General features: G+C 38.3%; 1 protein-coding gene across 2 annotated transcripts in view; it reads right to left on the bottom strand.

Annotated features, from left to right (window-relative positions):
• ACSS3 (acyl-CoA synthetase short chain family member 3) overlaps window positions 1-26,719 on the bottom strand; it is a 153,393-nt gene that overhangs the window by 27,686 nt on the left and 98,988 nt on the right. For both annotated transcript variants that reach the window (XM_084878860.1, XM_084878861.1), the window contains 3 exons: window positions 23,642-23,745; window positions 6,432-6,527; window positions 2,942-3,005 (listed from right to left, as the gene is read on the bottom strand). In XM_084878860.1, coding sequence (XP_084734986.1) covers window positions 2,942-3,005; window positions 6,432-6,527; window positions 23,642-23,745 — 264 coding nt within the window. The remainder of the gene's footprint in view (window positions 1-2,941; window positions 3,006-6,431; window positions 6,528-23,641; window positions 23,746-26,719) is intronic.

The raw sequence follows: 26,719 nt of genomic DNA on the forward strand, positions 1-26,719 counted from the left end.
TCCACCATCCTGCTGTGGTCCTGCTCTTATCTGGGCCCATCAGGGCTGGAAGCACCTCCACTGCCGCCCTCTGCCAGTGCAGCATCACCGACACCCACCATGTTCTGCGCCACCCCCTGGTGGTCAGCGCACATCATGGTGAGTGGTTGAACTCCCAGTCAAGACAATTTGCATATTAGGCTTATAATAATTGGAGGATATTATTTTTGAATGGATATGGGGCAAAGCCACTGATAATTAGAGGGCAAGCACATGAGGGCTTTAAAGTTGTGCTGGTATCAAGTGCCACCACTGAGATCTTGCAAAAGTTGCTTTATGAAATAGGTGACTCGCTAACAGTAGGGAGATTATATAAAAATGTATGCTGCCGGAGTGCTTTTAAAGGCTCTCAAAACCATGTGCGATTAATTCTTTAGCAAGCCCTCCTGCAACCCACAACATTTTCCCCCATACAGGTCAATTTTCAACTAGCCCTATGTTTATATGCATCCTGATTCAGAAAAATATGAGAACAATTAGCATATTCAACATTTAACTTTTCCACTTACAAAAAAAATGTTTTAAAATTTAAACTTGTAATAAAAGTGCTATAATGCTTACATGTTTACTGATAACGTAAGAATCTGAAAAGAACTACATCAGAATGTGTATCTCCTTTATTAGGGTTGTGTAAAATTAAAGTATTTCTATATGAAGAAATATTTTTTAAATTACTATTTTTCATTTACTTTTCACAGAATTTAAAATGTTTTATTATCTCCCCCAGATCTCCCCGCTGTAATTTTACAGTCTGCTTGTTGCTTTACTGTCTTTATATCTATCTTTTGGTTTGTCAGTTTATAATGTTTTTTAATATCCATAAATGAGTGAGGCCATGTGGTATTTCTCTTTCATTGACTGGCTTATTTCACTCAGCATGATGTTCTCTAGACTTGTCTACATGCATATAAGTACAACCAATGGACACAAAACTCTGGGGAGGGAGGGTATGTATGGGAGGGGGGGCAATGTTAAAATATGTACACAGATAATAATTTAATAAAAAAATTAAAAATAAAATAAAATGTTTTATTAACCAGAGACAATCTGCTACCAATATGAGAATGCCAAGTAAAAAAAAAACAAAAACAAAAAAAAAAACCTATTCCAAATAAATGGGAAAACAAACCTGTTAGAAGACTTGACATGCAATGTTCTTTATTTATAGCAGCTCATTCTACTCAAACCATATCGGTAAATTTTACTAAACCATTCAGTGAAAATTCCAGAGTCAGAGGCACTAAAACAACCTATGAAGCATGTTGAATAGTGTCAGTTATTAAAATGACACGTTCTGTCCTACTCAGGTTGCTCAGTTGGTTGGAACATCATCCCACAAACCAAAAGGTGGTGGGCTCAAATCTTGCTCAGAGCCCATGCCTTGGTTGCAGGTTCAGTCCTGGTCAGAGGGTGAAAGGGAGGCAACCAATCTCTCTCTCTCTCTCAAAAATCAATAAAAACAGCCCTAACTGTTTGGTTCAGTGGATAGAGTATTGGTCTGTGGACAGGTTCCAGGTTCGATCCCAGTCGAGGGCATGTACCTTGGTTGCAGGCACATCCCTAGAAGGGGGTGTGCAGGAGGCAGCTGATCAATGTTTCCCTTTCACCGATGTTTCTAAATCTCTATCCCTCACCCTTCCTCTCTGTAAAAAAATCAATAAAATATGTATTTTTTTAAATCAACAAAATCATATTCTCAGTAGCGATTTAAAAATTTGTTTATAAAGAAAGAAAAGACAATGACACATTCTGTGTGTCTCCCAGTTTAGTCAATTTCTACTTCAGCTTCCATCAGCAAAGTAATTTTAAAGTATGGATTTAATCAAGGCACATTTAAATATTTTCAAATTTTAGCACTTTGTCTATCAAATGAACAATGACAAAAATGTTAACAGCAAATTATACTTGATGAGTCAGGAATTTTATATTATGCTAGTGTTTAACTCAGTAATTACACTTTTAGAACACTATTCAGTACTATAGTAATTATCAGAAAGGGAGAAAGAGCAAGACAAAGATGTTCATTCGGAATTATTTATGAACATAAGTTTTGAAAAAATGACTAAGAGGCTTAGAATGGGGGTAAACATTTTTAAGCAGAGAAAAAGTTAAAATGCTGATAAAACAGGGTTAAGGAAAAACAGCGATGCACAACAATAAATCAAATTGGTTCAACAACCTAAAATGTTTGTCAAAAAGAGGAAAGTCATATATATATATATATATATATATATATATATATATATATATATGCGTGTATTATATATACATATATATATTATACATATATTATATATACACATATATAAAAATTTTAGATACAATTTTTAAAGTTTGTATCTAAATTTGTTCTAATTTATGGGACTTACATGAATACATTGTAAGTATTGGCACTCTGTATTTGCAAACAGTATTCAAGCTCATTCTGTAACCTCCTCACTAATAATATCATTCATTGCAAGCATTTCATTTTCTTAAAATTATATATCAACTAGAACCCCAATGCACAAAATTTGTGAAAGAGTAGGCCTTCCTTCCCGAGGCTGCCAGACTGGCTTACCTCAGACACCAGCTTATCTCTGGCACCCGGGACCCGGGCTTCCCTCCTCCGGCTCCCCGCAGGCCCCCAGGACACAGGCTGGCTTCCCTTGGGCTGCCCATAGGCACCCAAGACCTAAACCAGCTTCCTCGGGCTGCCCACAGGCACCCAGTACCCTGGTCAGCTTCCCCCAGGCTGCCCACAGGCACCTGGGGCCCTGGCCGGCTTCCCTCCAACCCTGGTTTTGTCAGGAAGGATATCTGGAACGACATCTGAAGATATCAGGTCTAATTAGCATATTACCCTTTTATTATTATTATATGTTCTTGCTCTTTTAAATAGTAGTATTGCAATTTTACTTACTTTACCACAATATTTCCTAAACACCGAGCCTTTAGTTTTTGCATGTTGTCGTCCAAAATCATAACTGCAAAATAAAATACAAATAAATACTCTGACTAAAAATGCATGGCCTTAAAGCATAAATGTTTCCCTATTTTCTATATTCAACACTCAAAACTGTAGCTTAAAAAGAGGCACCTTTTAATTCCTGTAAGACCATCCTATATAATAAAGAGCTAATATGCAAATGGTCATTACACCCTCGCACCCTCACAGGGGGCTGGGGGACCTGAGGTCACACCCCTCGCTCTGCAGGGCCTGACAGGGGTGGGGCCAGCAGGGTCTTGGTCTCTTGCAATTTCAAGGCGTGCACAGGTGGGCAGGGACTTGACTCTGGGTCCTGCGGCACGTCCCAGACTCTGACAGGAGGGAGATTTTCATATATATTTATGACTTTTCTTTCATCTCTGACACATATTATAGAGAAAGGGAAAATAGTAATATTAAAATATTTCCTCTAATTAATTCTCTTTTAATGTGCATGAATTTCATGCACCAGGGCACTAGTTAATATATATATATATATATATATATATATATATATATATATATATGTATGTAAATGAAAATGTCTCACAAAAAAATGTAGAATACATGCTTTTGATTTCTAACAAGACCATGAATTCTCCTTAGAATCTTCCATATAGACATTATATTTCAAACAAACTAGTAATTTCACAATCTCTGTTCATATCCATTTAAACATATCCTTCTATTCTACTAAAAAAAAACATTAAAAATATGTTCAGCTTTTCAAAAATTAAAGGAAACAAGTAAAGTCTTAAAATACACAAAAAAATATTTCAAGCACTAAACATAAAGCACTGAAAAGCCTGGAAACCCTATTTTTCTGATGTGAGACTTCATATCTACTTACAAGCCTTACAGGTCAATTTAACCTTCCCAAATATTATCCCAGTGCTTTCCGTGTTATACTGTTAAAATCCTGAATGATGTTAGATCAAAGCATTATCCACTTTCAGTAACAGTAGAACCTGGAAATGAGGATGTAACATCATGTTTTAAGCTTTAATAGATTCTTTATGTAGCGTCATCCATCCAGGTTATTCCACTGAAAGAAGCTATGAGAAAAGAAGGACATTATCCCCAGAAAAAAAAATTAATGCTCCCTTCTTTGTGTGCCCAGAGCACTTTGTTTTAAAATTCCATTCTGACAGTTATTAGCAGGGCAGCTGTCTGTCTCTCACCAGACTGTGAATTCGTGAAGGGTAGAGGCCAAGCCTACTTCATCTTTGTGTCCCGGAATCCCTGAACAGCGGCTGTTTGCTATGTGTCCCAGCCTAGTACAGCCTAGTACCCCTTCAATTTCCCATCCAAAAAGTGAGGGTGGTTCCTTTCTCATGGTGTTGGTATAAGAATTACTTGGGGGTGGAAATAAAGTGACACACTCATACAAGATATTCAATGAATGTGAAGTTATGTTATATCATATTGAATGTTTTTCACACATACAAAAAATTGTATTTTTTCCTTTCTCAAATAAGTGCTGCTTTTTATTCTAATATTGAATGTTACATTATTCTTCTGAATCTCTGAAAAGCCACCAAACATATAAAGATCGTGAGTCATAAAGTCGCTATTTCCTTGGTTATGAATATTTTAGTTCTAATGTGTAACCTGTAATGGCTTTCAGACAATAAGAAATGTCTGTACTGAAATTCCATGAGGCATCGAAGCTTAACTCGTCCTTTCCGCTGGGTAAGAAAACGGCACTGAACCTACTGAAGGGAAATGTGCTCAACATCTCCCACAGCTTCGGTGCCTACAGATGGCTCAGCACTACAGCGATTTTTCTGACAAAAGGAGTAAGGATGACAGAACTGTTTAAAAGGGAGGGTTTCACTAACACTGGATTCGCCTTTCCAACCCTGGAGAAATCACTTACTTCACAGAATACCTATTTCTGCCCTTTAAAAAAAATATCTTACGTGTCTTTTTTACAAATATACCTGCTGGGTTAAACCAAACGATCCACATTACCTTAACTAGTCATTGTCCTAGGAGGAAAATAGAATGTTTTCATGTTGGAGAAGCAAAAGACAAATCTCTCAATTTTATAATTTGCATGGAAATAGGAACTATATGCAGGAATCATACTCTCCCACAAAGCTGGATTTCCTCACAAACCTATTAAGCTAAATTGTGTGACCTTATGCAAATTCCAACTTGGGCACCTCTTTTCCCTTGTCTGAAAAATGAATGTCTGAGTCTGCATCGAGTCAGTCCACCTGGCTGCTCTGAGATATCGGGCCCTTCCCAGCTTAGACTGCGTGCAGACCTGTGCTAAGGCTTCCTTGTGCCATCACAGCATGGCAGCCCTCTGAAGCAGGTGGAGTAAGGAAAAGGAAGGTTTTAAAAGTTAGATGATGTCCCTAATTATGCAACTAGGGAATGGAGCCCGAGGGAATGTACTGAACTGTTATAATCACTACCAACAACTTAACAACAAATACTGAAGGATATTGTGGATGAGAAGATTTTTGTTTTTAGAGTCCTTACTCTTTATATTTATCATGAGCCAGATGGTTCAAAAGCCTTATCATCTCTCCTAAATTTTAAAAAAGTAGCATAATAAAAAAAAAACAACACAAAAAAACAAAAACAACACACAACCGCAGCTTTTATCAAAAAAACAAGCAAATAAACAAAAATAAGTAAAACACAATGATTTGTATTGTCTTCAGAAGCTAATCAGCTAATCTTTGGAAAGCTGTTTAGTCTTTCTGTGCACCAGTTAGTTCATCTTTAAAATGGTCCTAATATCTCTGAATTAAATATCCTTCAGCATGAAATAAAATAATGTATATAAAGTACTGAGTACCTAGCAGGTTTCATAACATAGTAATTTTACATCCTTATATTTTTAAATTGGAAACTTATTTTTCAATTACAGTTTATATTCAATATTATTTTTATTAATTTCAGATGTACAGCAAAGTGGTTAGACAATCATATACTTTACAAAGTGTTCCCCTGATATTCCTAATACCTAGCTGGCATCATACATAGCTATCAGAATATTATTGACTATATTCCCTATGCTGTACTTCACATCCCCATCAATATTTTATAACAATCAATTGTACATTTTAATCCCTTCACCTTTTCCACCCAGTCCCCCAACCTTCCTCCCTTCTGGCAATTATCAGTCTGTTCTTTGTATCACATCCATATCTTCAACATGTCTTATAAATTATGCTATTTTCTTGGTTAAAATGCCATTTAGAACATGTTATTGGAAGTCTATCATCTTATTTATGATCAAATTGGCTAATAAAAATTAAGGCAATCCTTATAAATACAGATATTCATTCAATCAAATACTTATTAAGCACCTAACACATTTCATGCAATATGACTCACGCTATACACAAGAAAATGGCAAAATTTTTAACCTCAGATACTTTTAAAAATCAGGGTCATTTCTCACCATTGTATCCTGGCACACACTTTCCTGCTTGCCCTGGAGGAGGTGTTTTAGAATTGCCTAATCCAATGCATGATGCTGTAATTGGAGATCCAGTTTCTGGAAAAAGAAATATTTATTGTTTAATGTTTCAACTTGAGATCATTATTTCTTCAGTGTGTTCTCTGTCCTTCTCCACCAAGTTTGTCACAGAATTTAAATGCATGAGAAGATGATCAATAGTGCCAACGCATTATTTAAAAATGAAAAAGTTCACTAATTTTGCTATATCGACATTTTTAAAATTGAAGACATATAGAATAACGCATATGATAGAGCTGCTTCTTTTAAGAGAAAGTCCTCACATGTGTTTTCGGCTGTGAATGGCAGGTGCCAAGAATGGAGAATTGTGTGATTGGGAGAGGTTTACAACACATGTTAGGAGTGAAAAGATCTCTAGAAAAGATGCTCTTAACTCACTGAGAGTTATTTTCTCATTTTATCACAGTAACGTGCAAAATATTTCTGTTATTTATAGCTTCGTCTCTGGAATACATAACCCAACCATTTTTTTTAAACTATATGAATATCATACTCTAATATTTTGAAGAACTACCTTTGCCTGGAGACACTGGCATCTGAAGCTAAATTTATCAATGCTGTATCAAAGTGCTCTGGGTCTGTTTTCCCCGGGCTTCTAGAAGGCCAGAAACATAGGAAGAAAGATATCTACAATATGCTGCTTATTTCAGCAAGACCAGAGACAATTAGCCTGCACTGAAAAGCAAAAACGTTAAATTTCTTTAGCTCCGATGGTAACACTCAGAAAAATAGCAGTGGTTACATGAGAACTTAGCTCTGAAAGTGATTAGTTTTATGAAGTGTTCATTTGTTATTATTAGTAAATATGAGTTTAAACTTAAACAGAATCTTTTAGGCATGAGCTTTGTATCTGTGAAGGGGCAGGATAAGAGGGGATTGATAGTGAACATTTTCAGAACTACTCGCTTAACATTGTACACAGGCATACACCCCAGGGACTAGTTGCCAACCCAGTCAGGTCCAAAGTAATCTTCTGCCTTCCTAAGTATTCAGAATGTATTCCTTCCAAGATGGGCCCTATCATAATTTATCACGCAGTTTTATATCACTTTATGGTGACGGGAAGAATTTATTACTATTCTTTACTTTCCGGCATCATTCAGTTTATTATTCACGTTTTGCGGATGGTGGCTCAGCTGGCTGGCATCAATAACGGAAGATGGACTCTTGAACATTAAGACACAGTCCCTAAGTCACAGCCCGGTGCTCACGGTGCTAAGCCATATGGCCACCGCTGAGGAGGGGCAGCAAGTACCCAGAGAGACGTTTTTGATGTTTGGCAAAGAATTCTCGGATTTTTTTTTCACAGCAAGACAGAAAGCGGGGGTGTATCTTATGAAATGGGACCCATCCGCCATGCCGCCTCCTGGCCATTCTTCCTCCAGTGCAGCCAAAGCAGGGGAGGAGATCCACAGGTTGAGAAGGGTCCACAGCATTTTCCCCTTTGCTTTCAACAACTAAGTGCTCACTTCAGCTGTCCCCCAAAAACTGATGGGAGAGACAAGGGCAGCAGTGATACAGGAAGCAGCCCTGTGGAGTGAGGTTCTTAAAGGCAGGTGCACAGACAGAGCAGGCGGCATAGGAAACAGATGCCGGGGCACATTAGGAAAGGAGATACCCCCCCCCCCCTTCAAATGCCACTGTTCCCCCTCCCACCCTTGTGGGAAGCAGCTGCTAATGTAAACCTGCTGTTTGAAATCTTGCCCAGCTGGCGTGGCTCAGTGGTTGAGCGTCCACCTATGAACCAGGAGGTCACAGTTCGGCTCCAGATCAGGGCACGTGCCTAGGTTGCAAGCTCGATCCCCAGTGCGTGACGTGCAGGAGGCACCCAATAATGATTCTCTCTCATCACTGATGTTTCTATCTCTCTCCTTCCTTCCTCTCTGAAATCAATAATATATATATACATATATATATATATATATATATGTATGTATGTATATATATATATATATTTTAATATATTTTATTGATTTTACACAGAGAGGAATTGAGAGGGATAGAGAGTTAGAAACGTCGATGAGAGAGAAACATCGACCAGCTGCCTCTTGCACACCTCCTACTGGGGATGTGCCCGCAACCAAGGTACATGCCCTTGACAGGAATCGAACCTGGGACCTTTCAGTCCGCAGGCCGACGCTCTATCCACTGACCCAAACCGGTCTCAGCAATAAAAAAAATATTTTTAAAAATAATAAAAATAAAGGAAATTTTATCAAGATTAGTTTATCAATAGGGGTGCTCCAATCATCTGAATTTCAAACTCACCACATTTCTTAACAACATAAGGCTTCTCAGCAACTTGTCAACAGATGGCTGAAGACCCTACACAGTACCTTCTAAGGGCTCTAGTTCCTGCCACCTAAAAGAAAAACAAAGAACCACTACATTCAAACCCTAACTGCACCCCACTTCAACTCATCTCACTGTGGTTTCCTATATGAGACACCAGCACTCTGCTCTTCCTGTAAGATCAGGGAGTGTGGAAGAGGAGGCAAGAATACAACCTCGTCTTAAATAAGGACATAAGGAAGGATCAGTGAAGCACTGCCTAAATAAGCTAACGTTATACACTAGAGGTCCAGTGCACCAAATTCGTGCTCAAGGCTGTGAGGGGGTGTCCCTCAGCCCATCCTGCACCCTCTCCAATCTGAGATCCCTCTCACAATCTGGCTTCCAACCACTTGCCTGTCTATCCGCCTGATTGCCCCTAAATGCTTCTGCATGCCAGTCTGATCACCCCCTAACCACTCTCCTGCTAGCCTGATCAACACCTAACTGCTCCCCTGCCAGCCAGACTGCCCCTAACTGCCCTCCCCTGCAGACCTCATCCCCCCAACTGCCCTCCCCTGCAGGCCTGGGTCCCCTCCAACTGTCCTACTCTGCAGGCCTGATTCCTCCCAAATGCCCTCCCTGCTGGTCATCTTGTGGTGGCCATCTTGTGTCCACATGGGGGCAGCCATCTTTGACCCCAGAGGGGTGGCCATCTTGTGTGTTAGAGTGATGGTCAATTTGAATATTACCTCTTTATTTTATAGGATACTTCCTGAGATTCTTAAGCATCTTTGTATAGTGATTACATATTTATAACCTTTTAACCTTCAACTGTTTTGTTACAGTTCATATTTGTAAGAGGACTATGAAAAGCATATTTTTAAATGATTATTTTCAATTAATTTTTGTTTTTTTAAAATATATTTTATTGATTTTTTTTTTTTTACAGAGAAGAAGGGAGAGGGATAGAGAGCTAGAAACATCGATGAGAGAGAAACATCGATCAGCTGCCTTTTGCACACCCCCCACCAGGGATATGCCTGCAACCAAGGCACATGCCCTTGTCCGGAATCGAACCTGGGACCTTTCAGTCCGCAGACAGATGCTCTATCCACTGAGACAAACCGGTTTCGGCTATTTTCAATTAATTTTAAGGGCAGTGACTTAAACTATATGATATTACTTTATACCTTGAACATTAGCATTTTAAGTATCTCATTAACTTTATTAACCATTTAGGGGATTAGAAAGAAAAGAAAAACAGACACATGGAAGGTAGTTACATTAAAGGGATGCAATCAGACAAGTGAGAGTTCCTAGGACTCTAAGTATAATAAGGAGTCATACTTAGGACAAAGTGGGATGAGAAAGACCATAATGGTTGTACAGAACATTTATATCTCTGAATTTCCTGAGGCCCTAAAACTGAACCACCTGTAGAGCCAGCACGCACACATGTGGACACAGACCTCATAACCACCTGGCTCTCAGGCTGGTGCATGTGCAGAATAGGCTCTGGTTAAGGAAAGCCCCCAGGCGTGCTGCAGCCCTTAACCAAACTCCGATGGCCTCCTCAAGCCCCATTTCAAAGATATTCTAAAAACCTCTGCTTCACACCGTACAGGCTACAGTGAACAGGTGAGCAGTTATCCAGGGAGTCAGGAAATCCAGGCGTGACACTGTGACTGAGAAACAGCTGCATTAAACAATACAGAACATTTTCTTTGAAAAAGAGAATTCAGTACTACATTTGGAGCAATCTTTTCAAAGACCCCTAACTTAGAAACACACAATGCTTAGCAATTCAACAGCACAATTCCTTTAGATGAGAGACAACCAGGAAGAAGATGGCAGGGAATTGAAGAATGTGAAGGATAAGTTACCTTGGCACGTTTATATGCATACTGAATTAGAAGCTAATACAGACACTTCACTGTTTTGCATGAGTCTTTATTGCCTCACTCTACCCTGCTGCATTAGTGAGCTGTTACCTAAATGAATTCTTCTTAACACTTGTCACTCTAAAGCAGGGCTGGGGAACATCCAGCCAGTGGGCCACATAAGGCCCAAGAAATCATTTTAGGGCTGAGCTAGTTAAATATTTGACCAAATATAGCAGGCTAATTTTTAAGTCGATCATTTTATATGGCCCACAAATGATGTTATGAATATCCAATTGGCCCTTGGCAGAAAAAAAACCACAAAATGGTTCCCCACCCCTGCTCTAAAGGGAGGAAAGAGAGGTAATATACATTATATTTTCAAAGGGAAGCTATGCTGTGTACCATGCTAATGCTTGTGTGTTTATGTATGTGTGCATACATGCAAAAACATACTGAGGCCCAACCAAGAAAATGTACCTGGTGTGCGCAGTTCTTTCAGAGAAGGAGAATGAAACAGACAAGGTTCCTCCTGCGAGTCTCTGAGGGGAATCAGAGGGGAAGAGAAATCACACACACTGCGTGTCAGAGGAACAAAATCCCTGTGACAGAGCGGGAACCCCGTCTCTCACATTTGCAACGGAAGCAATGGTGGTATGTATCACCTATTAGCAAATATTTATTGAGCAACTATTATAGGTGTGGTTCTGTCCTTAGAACTGAGGATACATTACTAAACAAGAGTAGGGATCATAATATTCTACTTATACTCTAATTGGAAAGACAAATTAAAAAGAAACACATATAAAAGTAAAACATAAGGCCTGTTAAAGAGTGATACACATTCAGAATATAAAGAAAGCAAAGGCAGGTCTGAGACATAATGGAGAGATACTGCAAATTTAGATTATGCAGCCAGGAAAAATCTCCCTGAGAAGGTGACATTTGAGTAAAGACAGAAAAAACAATAAGGACATGTGTCATTTACATACCTAGGGTCAAAGAATCCAAGAGGAAAGAACTAGAAGTCAAAGATCTTGCGATAGGTTTATTCCTAGGAGGTTGGAGAAGCAGTAAGGCAGCCAATGTGACTGAGGCAGAATACACGAGGAAAGTATTAATAGAAAAGAAGCTCAAGAGAGGTAAATGAGGAGACAGATCATAAAGACAACTTCAGCCTGGCCAGCATGGCTCAGGGGCTGAACCAGGAGGTCACAGTGCAATTCTCAGTCAGGGCACATCCCGGGTTGCAGGCTCCGTCCTCAGTAGGGGTGTGCAGGAGGCAACTGATCAATGATTCTCTCTCATCACTGACGCTTCTCTCTCTCTCTCTCTCTCCCCCTCTCCCTTCCTCTCTGAAATCAATACAGACATGTTCAAAACAACTACTTCAAAGTCCTTATAAGACTTTAAGCTTTAAGTCTGGGTGATGCTATAAGCTAATGAGGGCTTTTGAACAAAATGCTAATGAGGGCTTTTGAACAACAATGCAAATAAGATTTACTTACATATTTGCACATCATTTAGGATTTATTAACAAGTTAATTTTGTTTGGGGTTTTGAGAGAGATGTATGGGAAGAAGTACATGGGCAGACATAAGCTATGAGAATAGCTGGTTAATGGTAGAGATTCCTGTGGCTTCCTCAGCATCAGGAACCAATTCACAGAAGAATTCACTAGACTTACAGAAATGCTAAGGCCTAGCTGCCTGGTATATGAAAAATGGCCCACACAAACCAACGATGATAACTTTTGTTGTTGTTAATCCTCACCCGAGGACATTTTTCCATTGATTTTCAGAGAGGCTCAAAGGAAGGGGAAGAGACAAAGAGAGAGAGAGAGCATCAGTCTAAGAGAGACACATCAGTTGATTGCCTCCTGCACCCACCCTGACCAGGGCCAGGGATTGCGCCTGCAACCTAGGTACATGCCCTTGACTAGAATCGAACCCAAGACCCTTCAGTCCGCACAGGCCTACACTCTATCCACTGAGCCAAACCAGTGAGGGCAAGATGATCACTTTTGTTATATAAGTGTTGGTGTGTATATAGATGAATACAACATTTCTGAAGTGGCAATTTGTCAATTTAAAAAATCCTTAAAAATGCAAATACCCTTTAACCCAGTTGTTCCAGGTAAGGGATAAATACAAGGAAATATTTGGAGAAGTTCACAAATATTAAGCAACAATGACATTCATCACATATTATTTATATTAAAGTTTAGAAGATTATCCAAAAATATGAATAGTCTATATCAAGTAGTAATGCAAAGCCATTCAAACACACTAAGATATATCTGATTGGAAATAATTCTCACAAAATGTTGTTTAGAAAATTTGTAAAACAGAAAACCCAATATAATCTTTTTAAAAAATACTGTAATATACACTGAGCAAAAATAAACATCTGGGCAAGACACATTAACATTTTAACAGAAGTTACTTCTGAATGGTGAACAAAAGGGATATTATGTTGAAGAATTCAAAAGACTCCATCCAGCTGAAACCAGTTTGGCTCAGTGGATAGAGCATTGGCCTGCAAACTCAAGGGTCCTGGGTTCGATTCCGGTAAAGGGCATGTACCTTGGTTGCAGGCACATCCCCAGGAGGGGGTATGCAGGAGGCAGCTGATTGGTGTTTCTCTCTCATCGATGTTCCTAACTCTCTATTCCTCTCCCTTCCTCTCTGTAAAAAAAAATCAATAAAATATATTTTTTTAAAAATTCCATCCAAAACATTGGCATTTGTCCACAGTGGGGATAAAAGGGGCTGCAATTTATTTGCTACCCCTCCTAACACACAGGACCCAGGTCTTCTCTTTTTTAATTTGGGTCACCTTTTGAAGGATCTGACAAATGCTGGGGGGGCGGGGGGGAGGGGGGAGGAAATGATACCTTGTTTCTAGGCACAGGACTTCAGAATTTTAGAACACTGTTTCTGGAACCTGAGTATCATGTAAGATGGCCTCCTACTCTAAATCCTTCAAGATAAAAATGTCACTGGCAGCCCAGCAGGTGTGGCTCAGTGGTTGAGCACTGACCTATGAACCAGGAGGCTGGGGTTCTATACCAGGTCAGGGCACATGCCTGGGTTGCAGGCTCAATCACCAGTGTGAGGCATGCAGAGGGCAGCCAATCAATGATTCTCTCTCATCATTGACGTTTCTATCTATCTCTCCCTCTCCCTTCCTCTCTGAAATCAATAAAAATAATTTTTTAAAAAATGCCATGGGCAGGTGTTTCTATCAACAATCTCCAGCCATTCCCTGGCAGGGAAATGAAGTGTTCTTGCACCCACCATTCCAGCCAATTCACCACTAAGTACCTCTAAGTTGTCTCAACCAACAGCACCCTGAGCACAAACTCCCTCGCTGATCTCTGCCCCTCGCTGTGATACCAAACCAAGATATATGGTTGTTGTTTTAGGCCACTAGGTTTTTTTTTCTTTTTTACAAAATAATAGATTCTTAGAACATTTGCCACTAAAAATACCACAAAATCTTTCAAAAGAGAGTGAGTGGAGTTCTCAAAAGAATTGTGCACATAATTATATGAAACATTCTCCTAGCCTGTGACAGTTGAAATCAGATATTGTCTGTGTGCTTGAAAATCACTGTGTCAGCAGGACCAAACACAGTCCAGTCCTGGACATTTCATCCTCAGGAACTGTTTGCTGATAAGCAAATGCATATTTTTACATGATTTTAGGCTTCAGTTCCCATTATTGAGATTGGAATACTTAAAAAAAAACAAAACAAAAAAAACAAATCACAGAATGCAATCCCATAATGTACAAAAGGACAGAAGAAACAGAGGACTCAAGGAAAAAAGAAAAATATTTTGTGTGTTACAGCTATACTTCTGTTGCAATCTTTTCTTATTCCAAGAATGATAATTAAAAGTCAGTCCTTCAATACATATTTATTAAATATATTCCACTCAGTGAAAGGTATTTTTTGGGGGAAAGGGAGCATCCAGGGTGAAAAGACATGGTAAACAGAAATAGCAGCGTGTGCCAAGGTAGAGAAGTTAGACCAGGTAGGGAATGCCTGCAAGTTGTTCATCAGAGCAAAGCTTGCAGGTAGTGGGTGGACAAGCGATAATAAGAAACAAATAAGATAGATGAGCAGAGGCAGATCCTGACATGTTTTCTATGCAATGTTAAGGAATCTGGATAAGTCCAGGAACACTGGGAGACGGGGGAGGGATTTAGCAGAAGCAATTTGCTCAGAATTGCATTTTACAAAAACCTCTTCAGTAGCAAAGTGGAGCACTGCACCAACAATCCCAACCCGGAGCAGGAAATCAGCTAGATGTTGCTGCTCTAATGTCCTGGAAGATGAGACTAAATTTGAGGCATAATCAGGATCAAACAAAAGCTCTTGGTGATTGTTGGGGGGATAGGAGGGGGAAGACAGCCCCAGGATTTGCTTTACAAGTAAGAATTAAGAGTAGATATGAGTGAGGGTTAAGAACACGGGGGCCAGTTTGCACATCCAGCTCTGCACATAAGCTCTCCTGCGCATCCGGAACCCTGCTGTCCTCCTCCACTGTGGTTCTAGGAACACTACATTTAAGCAATAAGGCTTGAGAAGCTGCTGGCCCCTGCAGAGAACTGAAGTCCTGGAAATAAACTAATTCAGCAGCCTAGTACCACGGAGGCATATGAATCACAGCATCGTGATGGGCATAGAAGCAATGTGTAAAGAAACCGTTCTCTCTACCTGCGAATCTATACACTGAGCCATAAATAACTTGAATGGTGGTATCGGAAAGAAAGCAGAAAAATGAGACGTACCCGTGAAAGAAAATCAATTTAATCTTTGTGTCAGCGAGATGGTTGGATTAAAGTTTAAAATACTTAATTCAAAGCGGCCTACCTTTTCCTACTGGAGGCAGCCCATTAATTCAAACTGTGAGATACTGGTCTTATCCCACACCCTTACCAGCACGCTGCCTCTGACTGTGGAGAAACTCATAAATAACCTGCAGTTGAATTAGATAAGAATACAGATTTAGTGAAGGTGTAAAATAAGACATATGGAGAGAGAAGTCTGGACAACACAGAACAATGAGAGTTCCAGTTCTAATCTTAACTAGCAAATAGACTGGGAAATTTATCTGTGATTGCTCTCCTCATCTATAAATTGAACTCTTATGTTCCAAGTGTTCTTGAGTCTGGATTATGGAGAGGGTATGGAGCTAAAATGGCCTTTGCATTCATGAAGGGTTATTTATGGAGAGTAAAGGAAAGAAAAATATTATTGAGCATTACTGTGCACCAGCAACTCTGCCGCACTGTTTGTATGTATTTCACTTCATGTCAAGCGTTCTACAGGCCCCTGTGAAAAAGCCTGAGCAGACCTCGGACTTGCCTGAAGCTACCATCCAAGTGATTGAACCAGGATTTAAACACAGTGCTGTTAGGGTTCCACATCACTTTTCACTGCCTTTTCACTTTCCCAAGAAGAATCATGTTGTTTTCCAAATAAGAACTAACAGCAAAAGAAGAATCAGGAGGCATAATGTGCGGCCGACAGACCCCCAATGCAGGAGTTTAAATGCAAATTTTCAGGCTGTAAGGTTTGTCAAGGAAGGGTTTAAGAAGGAGTTTTCTTGATAAAGATCTATAAACACATGACATATTTCACCTTTCTAAATCAGAATAAGTGTGATTCTTGCCAAGGGCAGATCTAGAATAGATGATATTTCAAAGACCAAACCAACTTTGTATTATTAATCGATTTCCCAGTATCTTGTCTGATGTAATAATGAACACAAATAGAGATTCTTAAAAGCAATTCTCCCTACTCTAACTGCTTCATGTATAGTAATCACATTTGAAAAATACCTGACATGAAGTTATTTCTATGTTTAATCCTATAAAGATGAAAATGTCTGATTCAATGACCGCTATTTGTCTTGGGGCATTATTTTCAGATGGATTAACAATTTGTAAACAGTGATTCACCTTCAAAAGAAAAAGTCTCATCAAGCCCAGCTAACATTTGGCAAAAGATTATTCCCTCTACAAACCAAATTCACATAGTCTACCTCTAAGCTCCTGCTTCTCAAATTATCAGTAAAAATTACCTGCTTTAAAGTAAAGACTGCTCCAAATGGGAAAAAAAAAATGTGGTTGCCAGGCAACAAAGATAACAAACATCAGGTCTTTTTTTTTTTTTCTCTCTCACCAGATGGATACTGTCAGCATCACTAGCTGAACATTGCTGATATGGCATTGTGTCCATGTAACTGTTTTTCCCTCAATAATAACTTTGCATGCTAAATTATATACATTTTCTTTTCCATGAATGGAAAAAAAGATATACATTTCTTTTTGACCATGACATCGAGAAAATGAAAAATGGGGCAGTGATTCATTCCTATTACCAAAGATTGCATTGTACTATCAGAAAGCAGCATGAAGTATACACTGAACAACCCAGTCCATGGGGCAATGGCACTGCCAGTTCAGGCCAACCCAGCCCTTGGATGTCCACAGTGAGCATGCCAGAGTCTGCTTCAACCCATTCGAAAATCCAAAAATGTACTTTAATGAAACCTTTTCACCATAGCCCAAATCTGATGGGCTCGGAAGTTAACTAAAACCCAGAAGTAAGGAATCACAGAGAGTTGTAAAGTAAAACCTAGGAAGACAGCATTTGATTGAACAAGTAATATTTTACTCCAAGATCTGCTGCCAGAGGAGCATTGGCTAGAGACTACTGGTTCCCAAACCACAGAGTAAAGGTTTTAAATTGTTAAAGATTGAGTCTTCCAGGTAATGTCACCAAGAAGATGTTTTCCTCATTCATTGTCTTGTCAGTCATATAGAGCCTCCTATGTGTTCACCCTGGGAAGGAATTTTGCAGAAAAATATACAGGATTTTGCAGGGGGCACAAGCTAGGTATGTATTCATTAGAAGAAAAGCATTCATATCTAGCACATAGTTGTAAAATGTTCTTGAAAAGGCAGAAATAACAAGTGTCATAAAGCTTCCGGTGCTGAATTCCAGACATGGAGAAAATTACCCATTATCAGCTGAACTTAGAACTACAGACTGACAGATTTAAACCTTTCTGCAATAAGTGCATCAAACCTAATGCACAAAAGTGAAATGTTAGATAATACAAGGGTAACAAAGGAAAAGAATGACTCAGGAAAAAAAAAGTGACTTAAACTTTGATACCCTACCTATAAAATTTTCAAATCCTGGCTGTATTCACAATTAGTCTACTTAGAAGGAATGAGACAGTGCTATATTTGAGTCTGTAGTGTCTCATAGAAATCTCTCCCCAGGATAATTACCATTAAACTTATAGAGACTTACTCCATTTTGTGTTTTTGATTCTTGTAAGCAAAATATATTACTGTCTTTTTTAAAAAAAAAATCCTGAGCTAATGGATCTTTCCAGATAAACCAAAGTATGAGGACTAAATTGAGCCAGCCTAACCAATTTTTGAGTTCACAACTATTGTCCCAGTTGTCATTTCTCAGGAAATATGTCTTACCAAACTGCAAAAATAAGGATTATCACATCAAGTAACCTTGACACATTTTAATAACACAGTATGAGGATGTGTGTGTTTTGAGGATCAACGATTTTGATTTAAAACTGGCATGATTGAATTTGCTGGAGCCTTTGGGTCCACTTTAATAAAATCCAGAATTATCAGATTCCTCCTCAAAGGAGGAGGATTTAGGCTATATATAGAATATGGTTACTTCAGAACTAGCAGTCGCAATTAAAACTGCAGCAGGTCAATCAAACAGGGCGAGAAATACTGTGATTACTGCAAGATGTAGGAACTCAGCAAAGAAGGCTCAAGGCAGATAAAGTAAGATCAATAACCTTAATCGTCACCAGTGTCTCAATCCATTAGGTGACTGTTTTCCCACTGAAATCCCTCCATGGGGTTTTAAAAATTCTGTGAAAAAGTTTAGTCCTCCATTGAAGTGACAGAAACAAAACAAATAAAGGAGCCACAAAATCACACAGTGCGGCTCAAGTTGCTGGGCCTAAGGATACTTGAAACACTTTCAACATAAGCTCTATATCTCCTCATGGGAACACACAGTATGTCCTGCCAGCAGGTAGAAAGAATCATGGATTCTTTTGATCTAAGGCATTTACCAAGTTGCCCCTTATAAACACCATTATGGAACTTGAATATTCTAACTTTGTAGCTATTGTCTTTGATTAACTGATAGCAAGTGAAGGAATAAAGTGTTGCTACCTAGGATTAAATAGCATTAAAAAGTGAGAAGTCAGCTTAGATGATGTGGCGCAGTGGTTGAGCATCGACCCATGAACCACGAGGTCACCAGTTCGATTCCTGGTCAGGGCACATGGCTGGGTTATGGGCTGGGGTGTGCAGGATGATGTTTCTCTCACATCAATATTTATATCTCTCTCCCTCTTCCTTCCTCTCTTTCTAAAAATCAATAAAAACATATATATTTTTTTTAAAAGTGGGATGTCAAACTGTCTTGTTAACAATCATTTCTAAACCAGTATCATCTATACTAATAAAAGAGTAACATGCTAATTTAGACTAGATAGATCAAAGTCATTCCGGATGTACTGCCTGACAAAGCTAGGGGTGTGGTTGGCCTGCAAACTGCCCACAGACCCTTGCCCAGGCCTGCCCCGCCCCCCAATGGGGACCCCCCACACCTTGATCTGGGGCCTCCTTCAGGAAAGACAAGCCAGCCCCCACCATGCACCAGGCCTCTATTCTATATAATAAAAGAGTAATATACAATTGACCCTAACGGCAGAATGACCAGGATGACTGTTGGACCAGTCACTATGAGGTGCACTGACCACCTCTTGGTCCCTTTCTCCCGGACAGCAGGCACCGGTAACCAGATGGCAAACTGGAAACCAGGGGTAGGTGGAGGTGTGGGGTGGGGCTGACTGCAGGCAGCTGGGGAAGATGAATTTCATGTGCCGGGTCCCTGGTGTTATATAATAAACTGGAGAGGGGAGGGAAGGGGAGGGGAGGGAAGGTGAGGAGAGGGAAGGGGAGGGTAAGGGAGGGTAAGGGAGCAAAGGGGAAAGGGGGAAAGGGAGAAGGGAGAAAGGAAGAAGACTAAAACCTCAAAAAGGAATGAATTCTAATATGTTTTGGGTTTCATAGTCAGTCTTTGAAATCTAATTCTTTTTGAACTTGGTCATTCACTCATAAGAAAAACAATTCCTTAATAGTCATCTTGAATAAGAAACAAAATCCTTTTGAAGGACACTGTGCACTGAACTGACAGTTTTTTCTTCTAAAGCTGTGCTTCCTGTCTGATTTGTGGAAAAGCTGCTCTTAGAACTAAAAATGATCTATAACAGAACACTGCACTCCTGAGGATAATGACATTCTGTCCCTTTATTTTTTGGCATACAAATTGCCATATCTTGATGGAACAATTATCTGTTCTCTTAATGTTCCTTTTTAAATTATGGTCATAGCATCCCTGTTTCTATATCTTTGTAAAAAAACAAAAAAGAAAAATCTTTTCAATAATCCAGAGGCTTTCAATCACCTTATCTATAAGTTATCATGAAGATGAAACATCTAGGTGAGTGACAACAATTTATCTTTTATCCAGATTCATGAATCAAATAGATACAACTCACCTTTCGACACACAGCAAGACCAATTTCCTTCATGAAGGCATGAAATGCTTACATCGTTAGAATCCAAAACAAGAGCTTAATGCTTCAGCAGTGCTGAACTGAGACAATTCTTTATTTAAATGCTCCTATGAAAAATTGATCTGCTCTTGAATTTTCCATGATTAGTTCTCAATTTAGAATCTTAGATATTATTCAAATCAGATCTCAAAGTCGGTATTAGTGGGCCAAAAGGGGATGTTAGTCACTGGAAATGTGCTGTTGCTAATACAGATTTCACGTGTAACAAAACCTACATGGTAATAAAGTGGATTGACTGTGTGTGCCTTCTTATAATCCAAGTCACAGAAATAAATCAATTTTTATTCATACATTTTAGTTACTTAACATATCCTTTACTAATTCCAATTACACACCCAAGTTTCTAAACAACTCATGTGTACACACATATTAATGTAATCAGAGAGCAAATTCATAAGTTATACATCATATGGAAGGCTCATAAATTACACAATTATATTAAAAAATCATTTTCTAAGTCAATAACAAGATAGAGACCTAGTGAAAAACTTGAAATTTGAAATGAAGAAAAGTATTCCTTTGGGAAAAGCTTAACATTCCCTCACCTGTTATCCAATTTTTACTGGAATATCTCTTACAGAAGTGTTCTACCATCTATTTGGCATGTAAAACTTTAGCAAATTCATATATATGCTAGAAATGTTGAATTTTTCTTTCCTTTTCCTAAGAGTTAAGTGTAATCCACAAGTATTTGTCTTTTCCTCCTGGTGATTTAAAATTAAGTTAAAGTCACCTAAGATAAATTTGATATCACCTTAGGAGAGGTGAATGGTTGCAAATGGTAAACTTTAGTGTCACTCCACCGTTATTTACCAAAACATAAAACTTGGAAAATAATAATTTATTTTCCATGCAAATGAGAAAAGATTCTAACTACATTTTGTTAGTAGCTGACATCTACATCACCTCAGGAGAATTTCTTTTATAAAGTATAAAATTACCTAGTTAGCTAGCAAGCTACCTACATACTGCCCATATGCAAGTATTTGTGTGCTTTAATTGGACACAATATCAAATGCTGTGCAGTTGAATGGGAGGAATGGAAAGAATCAGTCATTATTAGCAGAGATCCACTCTGTTTTTCACAGTAATGAGCAGCCATTCAAACTTGATTAAAATGACAGCACACTGACATAATGTGGCTATTAATTCCCTCTGAACAATACATTAAAGAAAAATTTGGAATTCACATGAAACTCAGTACCCACCAGGGACCTCATATGCTTATTTCTCAGGCTTCAGTGAGCTTTCCTGTATGCCTGAATGCTCTAACTACATATATCTGCACAGGCTGTTGCACACAAATCTATCAATAAAAAGAAAAAGAATTATAATTATATTTGTTAATGTGTTGCTTTCCTTCAGCAAGCTTTGGAATAGTCAACTTTCAGGAGGAAAAAATAAAAACAGAAGCCTCTCTGCAAGCATCTGTGTAAAGTCACTTCAATGTTGGGAACAACACTTCCATTAGACCAAAGGGCAACCATCTCAAAGGTGACAGGGTATTGTTCTCTTTCAGCTTAGGATAATGATGCTAAACTCTCCTGGTAAGCAGGAGATGCACCAATTCGATAAGCACTCTTCCTTAGAGAGGCAATAATTCTTCACTTGTTTTTATGTGTTTCTACACATAGCATTGTATAGAATTCAATGTTATCTTTTTATTTCCTTAATAGTTACAAATTTACATAAGAAGTTCCTCTTTTAGCCAAAACCGGTTTGGCTCAGTGATAGAGCCTTGGTCTGTGGACTGAAAGGTTTCAGGTTCGATTCCTGTCAAGGGCATGTACATTGGTTGCAGGCACATCCCCGGTGGGAAGTGTGCAGGAGGCAGCTGGTCGATATGTCTCTCTCATTGATGTTTCTAGCTCTCTATCTCTCTCCCTTCCTCTCTATAAAAAATCAATAAAATATATTTTTTTTTAAAAAAAGAAGTTCTTCTTTTAGTTAACAAATCAAACTAAAGGGAATAGAAACTCTGATTTTCATTTTATTTAAGGGACACCTTTTCTGCTATGATCATTTATTTTACATTAGTATTAGACATATAGAAAACACAGTTTTTTTCCCCTAAGAGTAATATCGAAGAAGATAATATAAAAGCTACAGTTTGTCAGAATCAGGGTTCTAAAATGACAAACACTGAACTTCAGTTTTAGTCACTCACTTGATCTTTAGATTATAAACTTTTAAAATCAGATGTAATTTTTGCAAAGAAACTTGATTAATGTTTAATCCAAATTTGATACTCTTCCCTAGTTGCTCATAAGATGAATATTCTGAAAACAATAGTATAAAAGGGTTTGATCTGTTGTACTGGTTTAAGTAGAATTGAACTGAAATATGTACATATGAAAGCTGCAAGGTTCTCATATCTCATAGTTACTCTCAGTAGCTCAGAGGGAAACCCAACAAAATCCCTACACTCAGTGAGGAGCAGAACAGATTCCAAATAATCTACTGACTTTCACATAAGTACACAATTATTCCTCAAAGAAGAAGCAGCCGAAAGGTGTGTGTGTGTTTTTTATTTGTACCAAAGCTTATATTCTATCTGTTTAATATGACAGTTTGTTTTTCAAGGGTCACTTAGGGGGAGGAATATCGGGAATAAATCAATTAAGTTAATAAATAATTATATAAAATATGTGTGTGTGTGTTGAAGAAAAACACATTTTTCTGCCTTGAATGTTAAGCAGAAATATTCAGTTTTATAGAGCACAAGAAGAGAGCCAGACAACCACAGGAAATCCTATGAGAGAAACAGTGCTTATAAGAAAAACACACAAAAAACCTCTTAGAGCAGTGGGCAGGGAGTTCAGGAAAGCAGAGAACTGAGATGAGTGATGAGAGTAATTTAAATCAGGGCAGATGATAATGAGGCTTCCACAGCTCAAAGACAATGGGAGTACTGAGGGTAGGAAGGTTGAAGGCAACAGACACTTCAAAGAAAAATCTGAAGTTTAGTGACTTACTGAATATAGAAAATAAAGAGAAGGAGAAGCAAAAGAGGTGTTTGGTGTTTTACACCTGAGGACCAAGAGAATTGTGGCACCAATGTAATTTATGGAAGACATTTTTAGTAATAGAATAATCAAACAATTGCTTATTTCTGCTGAAATCAGAACCATCTGAATGCTGAGTTTGTGCCTGATGGTCGAAGTTCAGAATTTCCTCCAATTCTTGCAGTTTTTTTGTTTGTTTGTTTGTTGTTTTTTTTAGCATTTCTGCAATGTTTATGTACATATTTAGAAAATGCTCACCAGTTTGCCACCAGTGGTCTAAGACAGGTACTCTGAAGACCTTTTTGGACCATTCCAGAGTCTCAACATCACATCGTTCTCCAGCCACAAATAATGTTTTAAACCTAAATAGAAGAGGGAAAGTGAATTCAAATTACTCCTTGAAAACAAATCTAAATAAGTTCATCTACATTCTTTTAAACATTATACAACCTAACCACATTAATTTTTTTTCTGAAGAAAGCAGCCATATTACCAGTATATCATACCGCAAAATGGTGAGAGGCATGATTTGCTTTGACCCAAATGGAACTTAATACACATCATGGCATTGGAGAGAGTTATTTCAAAAGTACAATTCACAGCTACAGCTTCTCAGCTTTGAAAAGAGCAACCAAGTTGATCTCTATCATAATCTGTCATCTTCATCTAATGCTTAATGATGAAAACCTCTTTTCCCCCTTACATTATCTCTGCTAACTGAAGCTACAACTTTGATTGCTATGTTCTATTTAGGTCTACACACAAAATACACTCTCAAGTATCAGCTAAGACAACAATTATGCTCATAAATATGATGCATGTGCTTCTTTCTTATGAGTTCATTTGGTAACGAGTACTCTGATTTCAAGCACATATTTCCCCTATTCCAAGGACGTATAAAGTAAATACCATTATGGCCTTCAAAGTTTAAAAAGGCTCTTATGGAAAGGAATACATGACTACTGAGAAATGAAGAATCTTTGGCAGGAAGCCCCTATGCCACAAAATAAAAAGGATGAAATAGAAAAATAGAATTGGTTTGACACTATTGCTGGTTCATTGAGAGAATGACTATTTTTCTTCCATTCTCAATGTCTATGACCTGTCAAGAAAAGGGATGCGTGCATGAAGAGTTAATTTATATCATCAAAGTAAAAGAACAATCAGATAAATGAAAACCTGCCTACCCAATGTAATACAGCCACAGAAGATTTATTGCCATTCCCTAAACTTATATCACCTCATGAAGATTCATGGAGATTCAAATATTCCCATCTTTACTTTCTAACAACATGCATTTCCTGTCTCTGCTATAAACACATTTCATTCTATAATTATTTGTTTCTTATCTATTCCCCACAGTGCACTGTGAGCCCCTTAGGAACAGTTATCTTTATCCCTCAACACCAGTCAAAATACTTGGGAATTTTAGATACTGAAACATTTTTTAAAATATATTTTACTGATTTATTCTTTTTACAGAGAGGAAGGGAGAGGGATAGAAAGTTAGAAACATCGATGAGAGAGAAACATCGACCAGCTGCCTCCTGCACACCTCCTACTGGTGATGTGCCCGCAACCAAGGTACATGCCCTTAACCGGAATTGAGCTTGGAACCTTTCAGTCCACAGACCGATGCTCCATCCACTGAGCCAAACCGGTTTCGGCATAGAGACTGAAACATTTCTAGAAGCTTAGAAAGACGAAGTACAGTGGGGAGTTGGCAAAGTTTATGTCAGCTTGACTCATTCTATTAAATAAAAGAGGAGGCATGTTGTTTTGTAAGAGCATGGAAATTGACAAAGGAACAATGGCTGGAAGAAAGAAAAGTCTTGGTTATTTTGGATAATTTTAAATGTATTACATAAAGTGAAAGAACTAAAGAGCAGCTTCTTGGTAACTCAATCAGTAACATAAGAGTCTAAGTTGACATAGCACAGGTTGGATGTAATACAGAAAAGAAGGGATGGCAAATCAATGTTTGGAAATCTAAGCAAGGCAAGAGAAATGGGGAAACAAGGTAGGAATAACCATGATGGAGAAAATTACTAGGAAAAATGGGGGGGGGGTAAGAGACAGGAAGAAATAATAGTGAGGTCACAGAATAAATTTTTTAAAAAATCAATTAAAACAAATGCACTGTAGAATCAGAAAAAAAGAGGACCTAGTTGTCAGAGGGGAATTTCAAACTTTGAGATGTTTAAAATGTGTCTCTTCTGAGAAAGGATGGTGTTTATGGTAGCAGAGAGAATCTAATATTGAAAGATACTGGATAAATCAAGTGTATTGATAGAGAAATTTATCCTCAAGATATAATATTAAAAATCACTCGAGGATGGTAACAGTCAAGAGGAGAGAGGAAGTCCATGACTTGTTGACTAAAGTTGCTGAAGAGAGCTCTGGAGAGAAGAGAGGATTACATAAATTGCAAGAGCTATAATATAGAAGATGAGCGATTAAAAGAACAGAAGGATGAAACTCCCGTGAGGTCAACTTTAATATCCTCCTTAACTGTTATAAATAATCATGACCCTAAAGGTGCAGTTTGGCCTCAAGAGTCTCAATGTGGACATTTCAGATGCTCAACAGCCACAATAGCTAGTGGCCACCAAATAGAATAATGCAGTTAGAACACGACTTTCTGAAGAAGAAGCAGAATTCCTACATTCACCAGGATGATAATTCTTTTTAGTTAACACTATATATACAATTCCTCCTCAAACCATTATGTCAATATTTTTTTCTACTTGTATCTGAGTGCATTTACCTGTGTGAGTGTACAAGTGGCAATAAATGCAGCAAAGACAAATGATAATTTATTATTGAACGATTCTATAAGAAGACTGTCATCACAACAGCATTGCAAAATTTTGCGTTTGGTTTGGTTTGGCTCAATAACTTGTCATAGTTACAGGACTTCATATGATGGTGCAAGACTCTGCCAAAAATAATGTTTGAGCCTGGCTGGTGTTGCTCAGTGGCTGAGCATCCACCAATGAACTAGAAGGTCATGGTCCATTCCTGACCAGGACACATGCCTGAGTTTTTGGTTGGATCCCCAGTAGGGGGCATGCAGGAAGCAGCAGATCAATGATTCTCTCTCATCATTGATGCTTCTCTCTCTCCCTCTCCCTTCCTCTCTGAAATCAATTAAAAAAAAAATATATATATATATATATATATATATATATATATATATATATATATATATATATTTTTTTTTTTTTTTTTTTTTAAACTAATGTTTCAGTAGTTGCCTAGTGGCATATTTTCCAACTACTTAGCCACTAGTCAGGCCTAGGCCTCATCGCGAAGGGGCTTTAGAGCAGTCTAAGA

Source organism: Pipistrellus hanaki (assembly GCF_964339955.1).
Source record: "Pipistrellus hanaki genome assembly, chromosome: 3".
In the NCBI taxonomy this organism is placed as follows: Eukaryota; Metazoa; Chordata; class Mammalia; order Chiroptera; family Vespertilionidae; genus Pipistrellus; species Pipistrellus hanaki.